This window comes from Sesamum indicum, linkage group LG5 (genome assembly GCF_000512975.1).
Source record: "Sesamum indicum cultivar Zhongzhi No. 13 linkage group LG5, S_indicum_v1.0, whole genome shotgun sequence".
Classification (NCBI taxonomy): Eukaryota; Viridiplantae; Streptophyta; class Magnoliopsida; order Lamiales; family Pedaliaceae; genus Sesamum; species Sesamum indicum.
The window spans coordinates 13,131,319-13,146,253 of record NC_026149.1 but is presented as its reverse complement, the minus strand read 5'-3'; the positions used below and the strand labels follow the sequence as shown (position 1 = coordinate 13,146,253).

The following is a 14,935-nucleotide window of genomic DNA, read 5'->3' as shown; positions in this document are numbered from 1 at the left end:
TATGTTTGATCAAACCTAGTTCTAATTAAAAATTTTCACATCAAGGAAATTGAATGAGCGACGACATAGTTACTCTTCTTGAATTATAAACTAATTACTATATCTGTTGTAAAATTAGTTTATGTTTGATTAAACCTAATTCAAATTAGAAACTTCCCCGTCACGGGATTGAAGCTACAAAATTGATGAGGAGTAGGTTGAGATTGAAAGAGTTGATTGGAAGCCATTTCTAAAGTCAATTACTTTGACGAGCAGCAAACTTAATTTATTTGTTGAGTTCGATACAAAATTGACTTTCCTTGAACCAAATTGGCAGTAGCGTATGTACTTTTATGTTATGTCATGCCATTCACATTTAGTGTTCATGTGTCGTGTTCTAGTAAATATGTTGATACCTAGAGAACTACGAACACGTCTTTAAATTGTTCAAGGAAATTTTTTGGATGGATTGAATGCATTACATACTTAAGTTATCCAAGATTATTGGATATTGAAGAATTAACTCCTGAAAACATCATACTGAGAATTTAACAATCAATGATTCATCGTGGAGCCATATTGAGTATAATCCACCATGCACAAACGATGGTAATGTACCGGAACGTTATGCCCTGGACGACAGACGTGCTGCGATGGCCGAGACAAGGGTTGGCGTATTGAAGCACGAATTGCACCTGGAAAAGAGTGGGGTGAGGTTGAAGAGAAGAGGAATGTCCTTCACACGCCGCCTTGCTATTTCTCAAAAATGTACTGCTCAAACTGGTATTTTTACTCAAGATTAATTCAAAATAATAAGAGTCCGAGGACCAAGAATACAATATCATAGTATCTGAAGGCAAACGACTTCGTTCTACATTTCTTAGCATGTACAAATGCAGTACATATACACCCTTTTAATCAACAAAATAATAAAATGATCAAAAGGGTGGCGAAAAGACGGACTTCAACAATCACAAACTGAGATACATACCCAACCAAATCAAAGAATGTAACCTGCCTTCTGTCTTTAGGCTACAAGCCGACTATCATGGCACGTAAATGTGAAGATGATACTGAAAAGACACATAAAATCACTCTTCAGATGGACACAAGATAACCAAAAACAATTCCAACAATTTGAGGCGTGGTGAGCCAGAGAGCAAAATCCTAGGTACGTAATCAACTAATGACGCCCCGTAAAAGTAGGGGGTTGATGAGTATAGATGTGAAAGCGCAGGGGATGAAGAGGAACTCATGGATCCATTTCTAGAAGAGATCGACTTTCTTTTTCAGCATGTCCTGCTTCCACTTGGGCAACTTGTAGAAAGCATCTTTCTCCATGCCCAGTACAGACTGGAATTCTTCGTCCGAGAGATAAGCCTGGAATCAATCAATATCATCGCAAGCCGCAAGAATTAGTGTGAATAAGGTAATGGGATTCTGTCTGAAACAGATAAATGATGATGGTGATGAAACAAACCTCTCTTCGTTTAAAATCAATTCCTGTGACGGGGTTGTCAGATTTAGCCTTCAGTTGGTCATAACTGAATGTACTCTGACTACTTTCAGAGCCATTTTCATCCTGGTCAGTATCTGATTTTGGTCCTGAATCATCCTCATAAGACTCTGGAATAGGTTCAACTGTCTCAGTTTCTTTAACTTCCGAAACTTCTTCGGAGTCCTCAATCTCAGCAGCTTCCTCACTCTTCCCTGGAGCTGTAAAATCATTTCAGCAAGGTATTAATACAAATAACAGGTCCAATGTGAAAAGCAATAACTTCGGTCCAACTACAATAGAAAATAATCTGCCAGATATCTTGTCATTAGCGAGGTCCTCCTAGAACTTTCACCAGTGTAAAAATTACGAGAACTTAAAACAGGACGCAATCAAAGATAACAGGATGTGCCTAATCTCAACATCAAGGTCGGACTTACTATATTCATGGAATAAGTTCAAGATGTATTCACCTAATCTTTTATAACACGATAGTGGTCATTAACTCGGTACTTCTGAGTTGCGCTTAAAGTTACAGGGGTCTTTCTTTAATCAGCCAACCCTTTCATGCAAATGAAGGACCTGGTATTTTAATTGAAAGATAGAGCCGTGATCTATAAGAGCAAAATGTATTCATACTACCAGGAGGGCTAGATTCTGCAGACGGACTTCCACTTCGCCGGACGGGAGATATGTCACCTGACGGTTTCTTTTCGGCAGTCAGGACAGATGATAAAGCAGCCACTGCAGCTGCTCTCTGTGACCCTTGACTTGTTCCCCCTGGCTTAGGGGCTGAAACAGCTTTTGTACTAGGAGTTGAATTAAATGCAGAGTTCAAGGCTGCTAAAGCTGAAGCTCTTTGTGTTGGCCCACCATTATTTGAACCATTGGACCTCTCCTGATTTGCAGATGCATAAAGCAGTCATCATAATTCAAGCAAAACCAGGGCAGTTGAGTGCAAATAATTAAGTAAAAAACTACCAAACTTGGAAAGCCTTGTCACATCCTTGATGTTGCAAGTGTCCTGAGTCATGAATGTCTTAGAGAAATGGGTATGTGATGTTTCAAAATAGTTTGTATGAGGTGAACAACAACGTGTACAAAGATAAATGCAAATCAACAGTGGGAAAATGTTCATGTAGGAAAATACATTTTAGTCCAACTGAAAACTTTACTCGCAAAGAATATGCCAAAAGACTCTGTAATTCTATTAATCAAACCACTACAATGAAACGAAGGGAAGAGAAAGAAGGCAAAAATATAGAGAATTGGCCAATGGCGGGCAAGAAAAAGAATACCATATTACACAGACGTTTCACAACGCAAAGACATTCTTGAACTTTATGCAAAATAAAAAAAAGCAGCCGAGCTGCCTCATGAAATTTCTGCTTCAAAAAAACTAAGGGAGAAATGATTTGGATGAAGCAAAGCCTGCTTAAAAGATGACCAAAAGAAGATCAAACAAAGCTGAATTGGCAATGAAAATCTGCATTAGAAGATCTTTTGAACCCTTTTCTTATCCCTTTCTATGTAAAATATATATCAACAATAGAAAAGAGTCAATATACATATTTAGAAATGATACTTGGTAAAGCAGGAAAATGAGACTATTGTATGCTCATGTAACACTGCACAAATCGCAAGTTTACCTCAACAGCATGACCAACACCAAAGAGTTGCATGACCTTCTTCTGGAATGAGTTTCCATGAGCCTGTTTCCGGAAAATAAAGAGAGCACTTTATAACATATTATAGAAAGGAAAAGTAAGTTTTCTCTATAAGCAACAAACACAAGAACAATTTCCAGCATGAAAAGCAGAAGAAGTTCCAAGCACATTCTGATCCCATCTAGCAATGGCTAAGACCTTATTCTAAATGCAGCTCATATATTATCTACCATCACACGACTAAACAAAATCAATCCTGTTTTTAATCTCAAGGCACAGTGTAATCCCATTTTATGCTGGTAAGCATCAGAAGTATTGTCGACTCCACATTTAAAGGCAAAATCAGCATTTTCTAGTGTGCCACTGCGGTGGATGCATGTCTAGTGCCCCATGTAGAACCATCTATTCCCACTCACTAATATTCTCAAGATGCATATCACATCCCTTACCCCTTATGCTTCATGTGCTAAAAATTAAGAGACGTGGCAATCTCATGTCTCAGCAACATAGCCAAGAAATATCATGAAAACTGACAACGACCAATGGAGACTCTGACATACACTTGCTTTTGCAGGATCCCATGAAAAATATTTGGTGAAGAAGCACGGCTCATTTCCTTCTGTAACTTTGTACAATGGAACGTCTGGGGCCAATCCGTCTAATGAAGCAGCCATCTCCACGTATTTCTGTGATATGATTCACTGGTCAATAGAGCACAGATTGAAAAAACAACTCTAGCAGTTGCAAATCTAAAGGTACACTACCTGTCCAATTTCAAGAGCATTTTGCTTCTCTTTAGCGTCCACTGATTGACCAATCCAAACAAACACTTCGGCATGCGTGTCAAGTATCAACATATCCTCAGTTAAAAGGTCATCCTGAGAGAAATTGTATATTTCTTCGACCTGGCAAATTAGGAAACACAAGAGTTTACAATGCAGCAAAGATACAAGGAACTTCTTAACTAATTCCATAGCCAGTTCATACCTGAAACTTTCCTGGAAATTAATGAGCCAGCATGTAATCCAAAAAGAATAAGTTAGACAAAGTGAGAAAATATGACATACAAGATTTCAGTAGAATCATACCAACATAGTTAAAAATGAGAGTGAACAATTGCAACAGAAAATTTTCTACCTTTTCTAATGGAGAACTCAAATAAGTGAGGATCTCTGGCAACCTCGGGTGATAGCTTCTTGCTAGTGTAATTTTGTTTTCCTCCAAGAGCAAACCAAAAGGACGAGCTCTCAGTTCCTTCTTTAGTGTGTTTAACAGGTGATCCTGGCTGAGTTCATGAACATATGGGAAATAAAAGTTGTTAAATGCAACACATGATGATCTGGAAAAGTACTTTCTATGAGTACAAATTATATAATAACAATCTGAGAGGCAACAGAAATAAGGCGATTAAATTCCTGATGCCCATTAGTTCGACCCCTCACTGGTGGTCCAGAAGAGAGGAGCTCTACTACTTAATGCCACACTGATTATCTCTTCCACTCTCCGATAATCACATGTAATTAAATCCCTGTAAATTCGAGTATAGGCCAGCCAAACAGGCATGCGCATAATCTCTCATGACTGCTTTATTTGTCACTTGCACCACCAACTGAGTGCAGAAATGGACATTTTCAACATAAATAGTAATGCTGTCTCCCTGATTTATTCATAGAGCTTATACAGCCCGTGGTCTCAGCTTGTGAAGAAAAATACTCGCAACAAATTCCTTCAGGAAATGACCCAAGGGTTAGTTCTAGAACACTCTACTAACAAACATCTCAGGTTCTGAAAAAGATAAAAAATCTGCCAAGTCTAGAAGGGAAAAGGGAATTTTGGAGGAGGGGATTTGGCATCAAGATGCACTTTACATTTTTAAAACTGAAATTCCTAAACCAAAAAAGGGAGGGAAAAAAAAAAAGGGAAAAGGGGGGGGTTCAGTTGGGGAGGAGGAGTTTGGTGACCTGCAAGTTTAATTTAGGATTTCAAGTCGCCAACAAAATGAAAAAGTGTCAGCATCAAACACAAAACCAATTACCAATGCCATGCTCACATAGAACAGTGTTATTTCTATTTGTTTCAACTTGTTTCAGTGAGACCCCAGACTGAAAGATGATAGTTCACAAATTAGGAGATTATTTTTAAACAATGAACTGAAACGTGATGTACACTCCTCACACATCACAAAATGCATACCTTCAGAAATTCTGCAACTTTGGCTGCTAACTGTTGCTGCTCAATGGAGCTTTGATTACCTTGCCAACTGAAAATTGATGAACCAGATTGAAGCAGAAAACATTCATTCGAATTCAACGAAGTTGCCACCTAAGAAGATGAGAGAATTTAACATGTAAAATTCATATTGACCCAATCACAAGAACTTCTACATCAGATCGCAGCATGATAAATAACTCTGGTCTATTGAGAACTTCTGAAAAACTGAAGTATTTGCAGATTATATAACAAATGTATTCAAATAAGATACTCCTGCCCAGACACCATACAGAAAGAAAAAGGTATAATTTGGGAGGGCAGGGCAGAATGATTGAGTGAACTAGACATAGGAGACAGAGAATACAAGTTGAACTACCATGCCAGCAAAGCAGAAAAGTCCAAGCAAGATTATCATACTTCAGTCAATAAACTGGGAAAAGAAGTACGACAACAACCACATAGGGCAACTCCGGCACAACATATCTGCCAAAATAGCATGCAATTCCATGGCCTCCCTAAAATGTCACATAAACAATTACCACCCTAACATAATCAATAATTCCGTTATCTACCCTTTCTCCCCCCAAGATTTACTAAATTTTAAGTTATTTAAATGCTTATGCAAAATCAGGATCAGTTACAGTGCTGCACACAGCAGACCTGAGGCTGATGCATTATGTAGTGAAAGATAGGGGAAAGTGTGGTGAACATACAGCTTCAACTTGAACAGCTTTGTTCTTGTGCCGAGAAGTTCCAGATATACTGATGAGTGCAACACCATCCGCAGTGTAAGTTTCATCATTTAAACCTTTGTCAGCAATATAGTTCTTGTAACCAGAGCTCATTCCACCCTAAACAAAGAATCAAGATTGTCAAAGAAATGCTTTATATAACTGGCTTTCTTTGTTTATAGATAGTGCTAGGAGTGTTCACAATTCGGAAAACTGACCGACCGCCACCAAAATCGAAAATCCGATACATACCTGAAAGCAAACCAAAAAATTTGATCAGTATTCAATTTTCATTATTTCTTAAAATTCAATATTCAGTTCGCTTTTGGTATTTAGGTTCGGTTTACCAAACCATACCGAATACTGAGATAATATTTTATATTTAATTTTATTACTCATTTTTTAGTTAGTATTACTTCTTATACAATTTTTATTATTTTACTTATCAAAACTTAGAAAAATAAATAAAATGTAATTATTATTTTTTATATTTAATTTTTGTTTTTCTTAACAAAAAAAATTCAATTTATTGAGATACCGAAAATGAATCACTAATCACTAAAACTGAAACCTATTAATTCGTTTTGGTTTTCGGTATAGCATTCGAGCGTACAGAATTTTTGGTTTAACAAAATTTCAGTTTAATTCGACTTAATTTTACCAAATGAACACCCCTAAATAATGCACAATATAATTTCGTTATTCCAAGAAGCAAAAGGCACCTTAAGGACCACCATAGGCTGAAAAACCCTACCCTGAGCACAATTGACATGTCAACTCTGTAATTTGTTCTATTTATTGTAGTAAAACAATGAGCTGCACCACCTGCACTGGCCTTCCCTTCAGTGAGGTATACATTGTAGTAGACAATCTAGCGGCCGTCTCTTGATCTTCCTGAAAATTGGAAAGTTGATTTAATTAGTGAATCCATTAAAAATAGGGTAAATTATATTGAGGTCCCCTGATAGAATTACAAATACCCTGAGAAATTACAATACTACCCTAATGCAAGACATAATTTTGTAACCTTTGGACAACAGGATGGAATAGGTCAACTTTACCCTTAGAAGATTTTTTGTCCTTTTTTTTTTGTGGAGAAAAGGTTAGAAAATCTGATGTGCAATGTCCCATTTGCCCCTCTATGTTTATGCATTGTATACTTTTAGAAAGTGCATGTTAGTCCATAAAAATATTTTTAAAAATATGTAAAATCAAACTTTAGGGTTTAAATGGCATCTTGGGTAGTCCAATATAAAATCTTGATGTAACCCTACCAAAAGCTAGCAGAATGGGTCCATTGTTGGACACATGTTAGTTTTAGGGGATATCATAAATTTTTCCGACAACGAAGGGGTATTTATAATTAAATCAAACCTTAAGGGAACTTTATGCAACGCACCATAAAAAATATGATCCTAACAAATATGGTTCAAAAGCCTCTGATTGTACGTTTAAGATAAATACAAATAGCAACTTTTAAGAAGCTGATCATCTGGGGAAATGAAAGAATACCAAAATTACAGTTTTACAGGATTAAGATTAAGGGAGGAACCAAGTAAATTGCTTGCATACAACCAGAAAATCAGTTACTGATAGTAATGCTAAACTAAATGTTACAAGCTAAGGTCAATTGATGACAATTCAATCTCATTGCACTCATATCCATCTTAGTAGTGTATCTCACTGAAACTAAACTACAGTATTCTTAAAGCCCCACCCAGAAAGAAAAAGAGACTAAAATGAACTACCACATTATGAAACTTATTCAATGAACTTTATGATGATGCTATTTGAGGAAGAACAATCATAATTGCATAAGCGTGCAATCAGAGATTTCATGGTAGAACAGGAAATATCATTAACCATGCATGACTCACATCTAAACCTAAATCTTTGTCAATCTCTAGAAATAGCCGAAATTTCTGGCATCAGTTAAGAGCATGTTTTATTTGTCTGCCTTCCAATAAAGCACATATTGTCTTCACTATATGCCCAGTGACAATGTACAGTACCTCAATGCTGTCTTTTCCAATCCAACAACATAAATAGTAATCTTCCTTCCTTTCATGAGAATGGTATGTGTAGAGCACGATATAGCAATCCCCGCTGTAAAATTTACCAATGTCTTCATTGGGCACCAGAGTTTTTGTATTGTCATTGATGTACCAAACCTGGAAACATATGATAAATAAAATTCAAAGCACTTTGAAGTAAGAAATAAACAATTAGACCAATTGCTGAGCAACTAGAAATACGCGAAAGAAATTAGACCTCTATTTTTCCACCTCCTTCAAGCAATGGAGGGACTTCCTCATTGACAGGGGCACTTTTACTAGCTCCTTTTAGGCCGACACCTTGCTGCTTCAGCAGAGCTGCAAAATTTGTAGAAAACAATCAGTAGACATGTAAGTAAATATGTCTACAAACTAGGGATCGAGGCATACCTGCTACTTTCCCCCTTCCCTCCTCAACAACAGAAGGAGCTGATCCCAATGGCCAGGAATCAAAATTGGACTTAAAAGAGTGAGTCTCATAACCTTGAATAAGCCGAGTTATATGAGTTGACTTTGGTCTATTTTGGCTAGCCAAAAAATCCTGAAAAATCAATTGGATGAGAAGATTCAAGTGACAATATTAGAGTAAAGAGATTTGAGATCAAGCTTCAACCTCTGCAACTTGACTAGCAGCTTTCCTCTCATCAACTTGAGTTACCCGGCCAACCCAAACAAATACCTCAGCACCACAATCCAACAGATAGCATTTGTTATTTTCCAGAAGTGACTTGGATAGTTCACCATCGACATTTTTAACTTCCCCATCAATAATACTACCAACAAGCAAAAACAAGTGAGGTAATTAAGAATTAGTCCCAGGGTCAACAAATAAGCAAAAGGATAATCAATTACACCAAGATGAATAAGATTAAGCACACTGTTACAATAAAGAAAGCAGGTAGAAGTATGAAGAAACCAGCAACATGATATACACTCAGAAGGGGAATGGAGCCACTAAGCAAAACAAAATAGTCTGCGGTTTGAGAAGGAAAACGTTTTTGAGGAAAAGCAAACAAGTCATGTGACATAAGTTCAATCATGTTTATTACCACTATGGTTATATACCATTTAGTGGTAAACGTCAAGATTCATAAACAAGAGAAAGGAAATTGAAGATACAAAAATGCTGTAGTCAATTGATACTTTCTTGAGTTTATTCAGAGGAAAAACCATGCAGGCAAATAGAAAACGGAACGATTTAGTTGAAATTTTCCTGTCCTGACTTTTTCTGATTATATCTATAATAGAATCTTCCTTAATAAAATTGGCATTTATTACAAATCGTTAAACCTCCTATTCCGTACAGATGCATCGTGAGGACATATCATACTAAGTCTCATCTCTTACCCTCAGACTCTCCACAAAAAAGAACACACAGCTTCCTAAGTGACACGACAATCAGCTTCACATCTCTAAATCTGTCTTATTTGCTTTAACTTTCTTCAACCGACATGGAAAGGCATTCTGTGCTCATGAAAACTGATAGCATTGTAAGTTATTTCTCAATTTCTAGCCTGCTTGATTAGTTGAAATATATAAAGAAAAAAATAGACTTCAGTATCTTTCTCGTATCTAATAGTGCTTTCAACTACTATTGACAATGAAACCCACAAAATTTCAAGAAGACTACAGCTCAAAATTCAGAGAGAACTACAATGAAATCTTAATAAGTAACTACCAGTAAAGTTGGGGGGGAGTCTTCTCTGGTATGATATCATCCTCAGTAGCAACCTTTTTACCAATTGGAGCAAACCCGCCGAAGAGGACCCAGAATTCACCAGAATCTGACTCGGCTTGTAGTTTTCCATCATCTATAAGTGTGGAATAACATTTGCATATGAATTAAAGAAATGATATGGCAATCAAACAACTACAAAGGCCACATATAGAGTGGAACAAAGAAACAGCACATCCTAGAGGTTAGGACAGTACTCACCAACAATGGCAACATCACACTTCCCCTCATGATACTTTTCCTTCAAAAATTGAATTACTTCTAATGCTTTGGCCCTTTCTTGAATATTGGAGTTTGCACCATTGAATTGATATATTTTGTCTTTAGTGTCAAGAATAAACACATCGTCATGATTCAATGAGGAACGTGAGAATGGGACCTGCATGACATGGGAGACAAGACAGTGTTTATCATGCCTCATTACACAGAAAATTATATTATATAGATGCTCATGAAATGTAGAGTGAATCAATGTTGCTCCAGTACCTGCTTCAATTTTACAACTCGCTTTCCTCTACAAATATATAATCGTGTTTCGAACTCTTCTTCTTCAGGTTTTCTAAATCCAGATGCAATGCCACCTTCCAAAGGTATGATGCATGGTTTAAAATATGACAAGAATTTTTCAGACTCATGTCCTTGTAATTCTCTGTACTGCACAGCACGACCGCCAAGAACAGCATCAAGCTCGACAGTTTTAATAGCAGCAGTGCCAGCTTCATCCTAAGAATACATTAGAACATCAAGTTACAAAATAAAAACCAAGAATTGCTTCTAAAGACAATAGGAAGAATAGAATCATACCTGGCTAGTGTCCTTCCCCAGCCAGAAGTGTATGTCATAAAGATAACCGCCTCCCTTTCCAGTAATTGTCTACATAGAAAAGCATTTGAAAATGGTAGGTATGGTAATAATTCTTATTTGCTCTCCTTCTAAATCAGGATAACAATCCCTCCAAATTGAATCAGCAAAACCGAATTCTTATCTACAAGGTAGAGGGGAAACAAGCGAACCTGCAGGATGATATATGAATCTCCAGAGTAGAATTTACCATAATCAGATTTTGGCAAAGGAACTGGTTGGAAGTTCTCAATCCTCCAGATCTCAGTTCCACTGTAGTGCGTTAAGGTTAACAAGAAAAGTACAATTCAATGAACAAATGAAAGCATAACCAAACATAAGGCATAAGATATGATTACATTTTTTCATAGAGAGAAGACAGAAGTACTAATTACTAGTGATGGGTTATCAATCAAGCATAGTTTCCATAGGAAAGGATACACTCTCTGACCAGCTCCCTGAAAAGCAGGTTCCAGAGCTTTTGCTGAGCTTGACATTATGTGCTACCGTATTTCTGTTCCACAGAATCAAGTGCTTAAATGAACCTGTAATGAGAAAAAGGTAAGCAACATTAAAATAAGAAATGATTATACAATATGTAGTCTCCTGCTATAGTTGAGGCAATAATTCATATATGCCCATTACAAAGAAGAGAATACTCAATTTGTTCAATTGAAAAGACAAGGGAAAGCAAAAAGTAGAGAAATATAAGTAGAACGTACGCCATTAAATGTGCATCATCCTTAATAAGGAAACATACATAGCAATTGGCTCCACTCACATTTGAGTAACACAAATGAGTATTCGTGGCCTCGCCAAGAACCCTTCTTATGAAATAAGGACTAAGAGCTAAGCTCTTAGTATAATCATCTATCCATACTAAAGACAACAGAAGAATAAAAAGCTGCAGCATAAATCCACACAAGATAGCTTCAGAAAAGGTCATGTTCAATAGTATGTTCTACTCAACTAGTGAATTGCTTGGAGCCAGTAGGTTGTTCCCTCGAAAACAGGACAAAAAAAGGACGTATTTAAAATATTAGTTGAGAAGCTCCCGTCTGGATTAATTACTTTATCGTCCACCTTATATCCTTGTCTATTATTCCTAAAGTTTTTTAAGCTAATAACAGACTTGTGAAACATTTTTCCCGAGATTCATTAAGTCCCATGGAATGAACTTCCAAGCCTCTTTTCGGCTTACAATCAGACATGTTATCATCCTAGAAAATTGTTTATCCTCCTTGTTCAGTCCCATCCACTAACCAATACTTACCACAATTGTCTATATAACAAAAGGAAGATGAAGGTTGTTTCCAAAAGCTAGCTTAATCAATTCTCTTTAGTAAAGACTTGTTAGCTTCTGTAGGATAGGAGTCCTCAAACTATTCTCAAATAACTGACTCCTCATTCGGGTTCACTCTTTTGTTGGTGTACATTGATAAGAGATCCTAGTTGGTCCCTTACGAATATGAGTATTCAAATATGAAGTTAAAATGTTCAAAAACATTAAGAAAGATTCCTGCGATCGTTGAGAATAATTAAAAGCCCAGGATAGCCAACAGCAGGACAGTCAACAAGGCACTCAAATGTGAGAATATTAAGGGCCAAGTGAGATATTCAACACATTGCTGATCATGAAAACAAGCAAATCAGGATGAAAAACTTCAAAGCATTTGTCATAAACTTCGAAGACCGACAACAGATTAGATGTTATGAATTTCAATACATAAAATCATCAAACTTCAGCTCCACCATAAAGGTAAGACCTTGGAACCATTTCGGTTTGAAATTAAAAGATCATAAAGAATATTAAAAGCTCTAAACAATCTAATCATAGTTTAACTATGCCAAATAAAACAAATCAAATATCAAGTAATCAATAAGAAATACCTGGCCATTCAGCATTACACCAATTAAAGATCATTAAAGGATTACATCTTTGAGATCATTTCTCCAATTAGATTAATCAATTGACAAATAACAAAAACTAAAGCAAACCCATTTGACAGTAACCCATAATAGTTCAGATCAACAACTAATTAAAAGATTCATTAACCACATAATTTAAAACAAAAAAAAAAAAAAACAAACAAAGCAAAACAAAACATATAAATACAAATGAAAAACGATCTAGAAAGAAGCAAAGCCCAAATAAATTCAATCAACAAACCTTCCCGAGATCTCAACAATTCTTTCTCTTCCTTCAAATTTGTGATCAAAGTGTGCTCCGAAAGAGAAAGAATGCAAAAGGAGAAATGTTTATAGGGAGAAGAGGAGGAACAGCAGAGCTGGCAAACGAAAATAAAAGTAGACCGAGAGAGTAGCAAAGATAATAATATTTTAGGAGAGAAAAAAGGAGAAATGAATAATTGCTGGGGATGAAATTCTTCTCTTTTTCACTTTTTAACTTTTGGGACCTTGTGAGATTTGACCCAGAAATTCTGTACAATTCTTTTTCAGACAGTATATGCCCAAGAACGGAGGAGATATACAAGAATACTTGTATGCATAGATATAGAGAGAGGAGTGAGAGAGAGAGAGAACTGGAGAGAGATAAATATGTGGAAAACCAAGGAAGTGAATGATGGAAATGCGATGAGTCGGATAGAAATGGCTAAAACGTTTTTGAGTAAAGATACGGTGTGATGCTGGCAGCAACACCCGTCTTTGCTTTTATTTCATCATCATCATTATATATATATATATACACACACAACCAACCTACCTGAAACTTGTAATAATTATAAATACTCCGTAATATTTATAAAATTATAATTTCTTTTTAAAATTAACAATCGTCTACCAAATACTGTCTCATAACAATTTATTCTACAAGGATATTTGTCAGAAGTTGATTAATTTGATGTGATAATTTTTTAAACGAGAATGTATTTATAATTACGGATAAATTTTCAATTATTTCGTTTTGAATTTCAAAATTTTAATTGAATATATAGTATTAATATTGATTCACTTATAATAATTTTGATTTGTGTTTTCAAATAAAGTTTTTTGCAGAATTATTGGTGTAGCGATATTGAGTATAACTAACTAATCCATGTGGACTGATTTGAGATAAATTATAGTTTGAAAAAGTCGAGTGCGGTTGAATATATTCTATGAAACATCCGATTGTATTGGCCGGACATCCCACTTTTATCATTTCTTTTTTTTTTTTTTAGAAAAAAACAAATATTATCTCATTTGCTGTGTTTTATTACTTTCATGTCCTAATTTAATTACAAATATATAATCCTAAAGTAGTTTTTTTTTTTTTTCATGAGTGTAAAAATAAATTAGTATTAGGTGTTTTTACTACGTGGGATGAAAATATTATCTTGACCTATGTCTTGTGGAAGACCCGTTCCAAATCTATTACAAATAATATTTAGAGATATATATGTAATTGTTTAAAATTTGAGCTTTTATTGCTGAGTATATTTATATAATAAATTATATTTTTAACATATAATTGATTGTTATATATTTACAAGTAATAATGTATCTTTTTATAAAGTATTTTTTATTGATTGAAGAAAAAAGAATCAATTCTTTTTAGGGATAATTACTCTTTTCTTTTTTGGGATTTGGTGTAATTACATTTAGAGACCCCGTGGTTTGAGAAATTACATTTAGCATTTATGAAGTTTATTTTATCTAACAAATAAGTTCCTCTTGTAGTCAAAATTCATCAGATTCCTGATATTTACCTCCGATTGACTTATTAATGTAATATTACAAGTCAAATAAGTTCTTTTATGATCAAATTACGTCTTCACGTGTTAATGCATATGGAAAGGTGTATATTCACCGTTATAAGGATATTTTAGTCAAAAAAATTATTTGACCTGCCATAAGTCAGTAATAAGTCAATCGATGGTAAATATCAATTTTCATTCAACTTTTTTGTTAATTGTCAGCAAATTCAGTGAACTTTAACTAACGGAGGACATATTTGTTAGACGGAAGCAAACTTCAGGGGTGTTAAATGTAATTTTCCAAACTATAAAATATTTACGTGTAATTACTCCAAACTTCAGGGAATGAAACTGTGTCTGAGTTAGGGGCATTAGATCCATAATCAAGTCAGGATGGTCGTGTGTTGAAATGGGGTAGCTAGCGCGTATTTTGTGCTCAACTATTCAGAAGCATATAGATACAGGACAAGTCCAAAAAGATAGTAAAAATAAATTTCAATCTTACTAAAATTGAGCAAGACAGGT

At 35.4% G+C, this 14,935-nt stretch overlaps 1 protein-coding gene across 1 annotated transcript; it reads right to left on the bottom strand.

The window, feature by feature from the left end:
- Window positions 749-13,310, bottom strand: LOC105162550 (villin-3-like). Its single transcript, XM_011080606.2, has 23 exons — window positions 12,883-13,310; window positions 11,154-11,257; window positions 10,886-10,985; window positions 10,677-10,745; window positions 10,359-10,595; window positions 10,074-10,251; window positions 9,816-9,948; window positions 8,751-8,910; window positions 8,528-8,678; window positions 8,355-8,455; window positions 8,096-8,254; window positions 6,909-6,977; window positions 6,806-6,838; window positions 6,066-6,203; window positions 5,335-5,463; window positions 4,279-4,426; window positions 4,129-4,139; window positions 3,906-4,046; window positions 3,702-3,827; window positions 3,124-3,186; window positions 2,117-2,372; window positions 1,460-1,695; window positions 749-1,359 (listed from the first exon to the last, which is right to left on the bottom strand). Exons 2-23 carry the CDS (start codon window positions 11,207-11,209, stop codon window positions 1,246-1,248), a joined length of 2,808 nt encoding a protein of 935 aa, XP_011078908.1. The 5' UTR covers window positions 11,210-11,257; window positions 12,883-13,310; the 3' UTR covers window positions 749-1,245.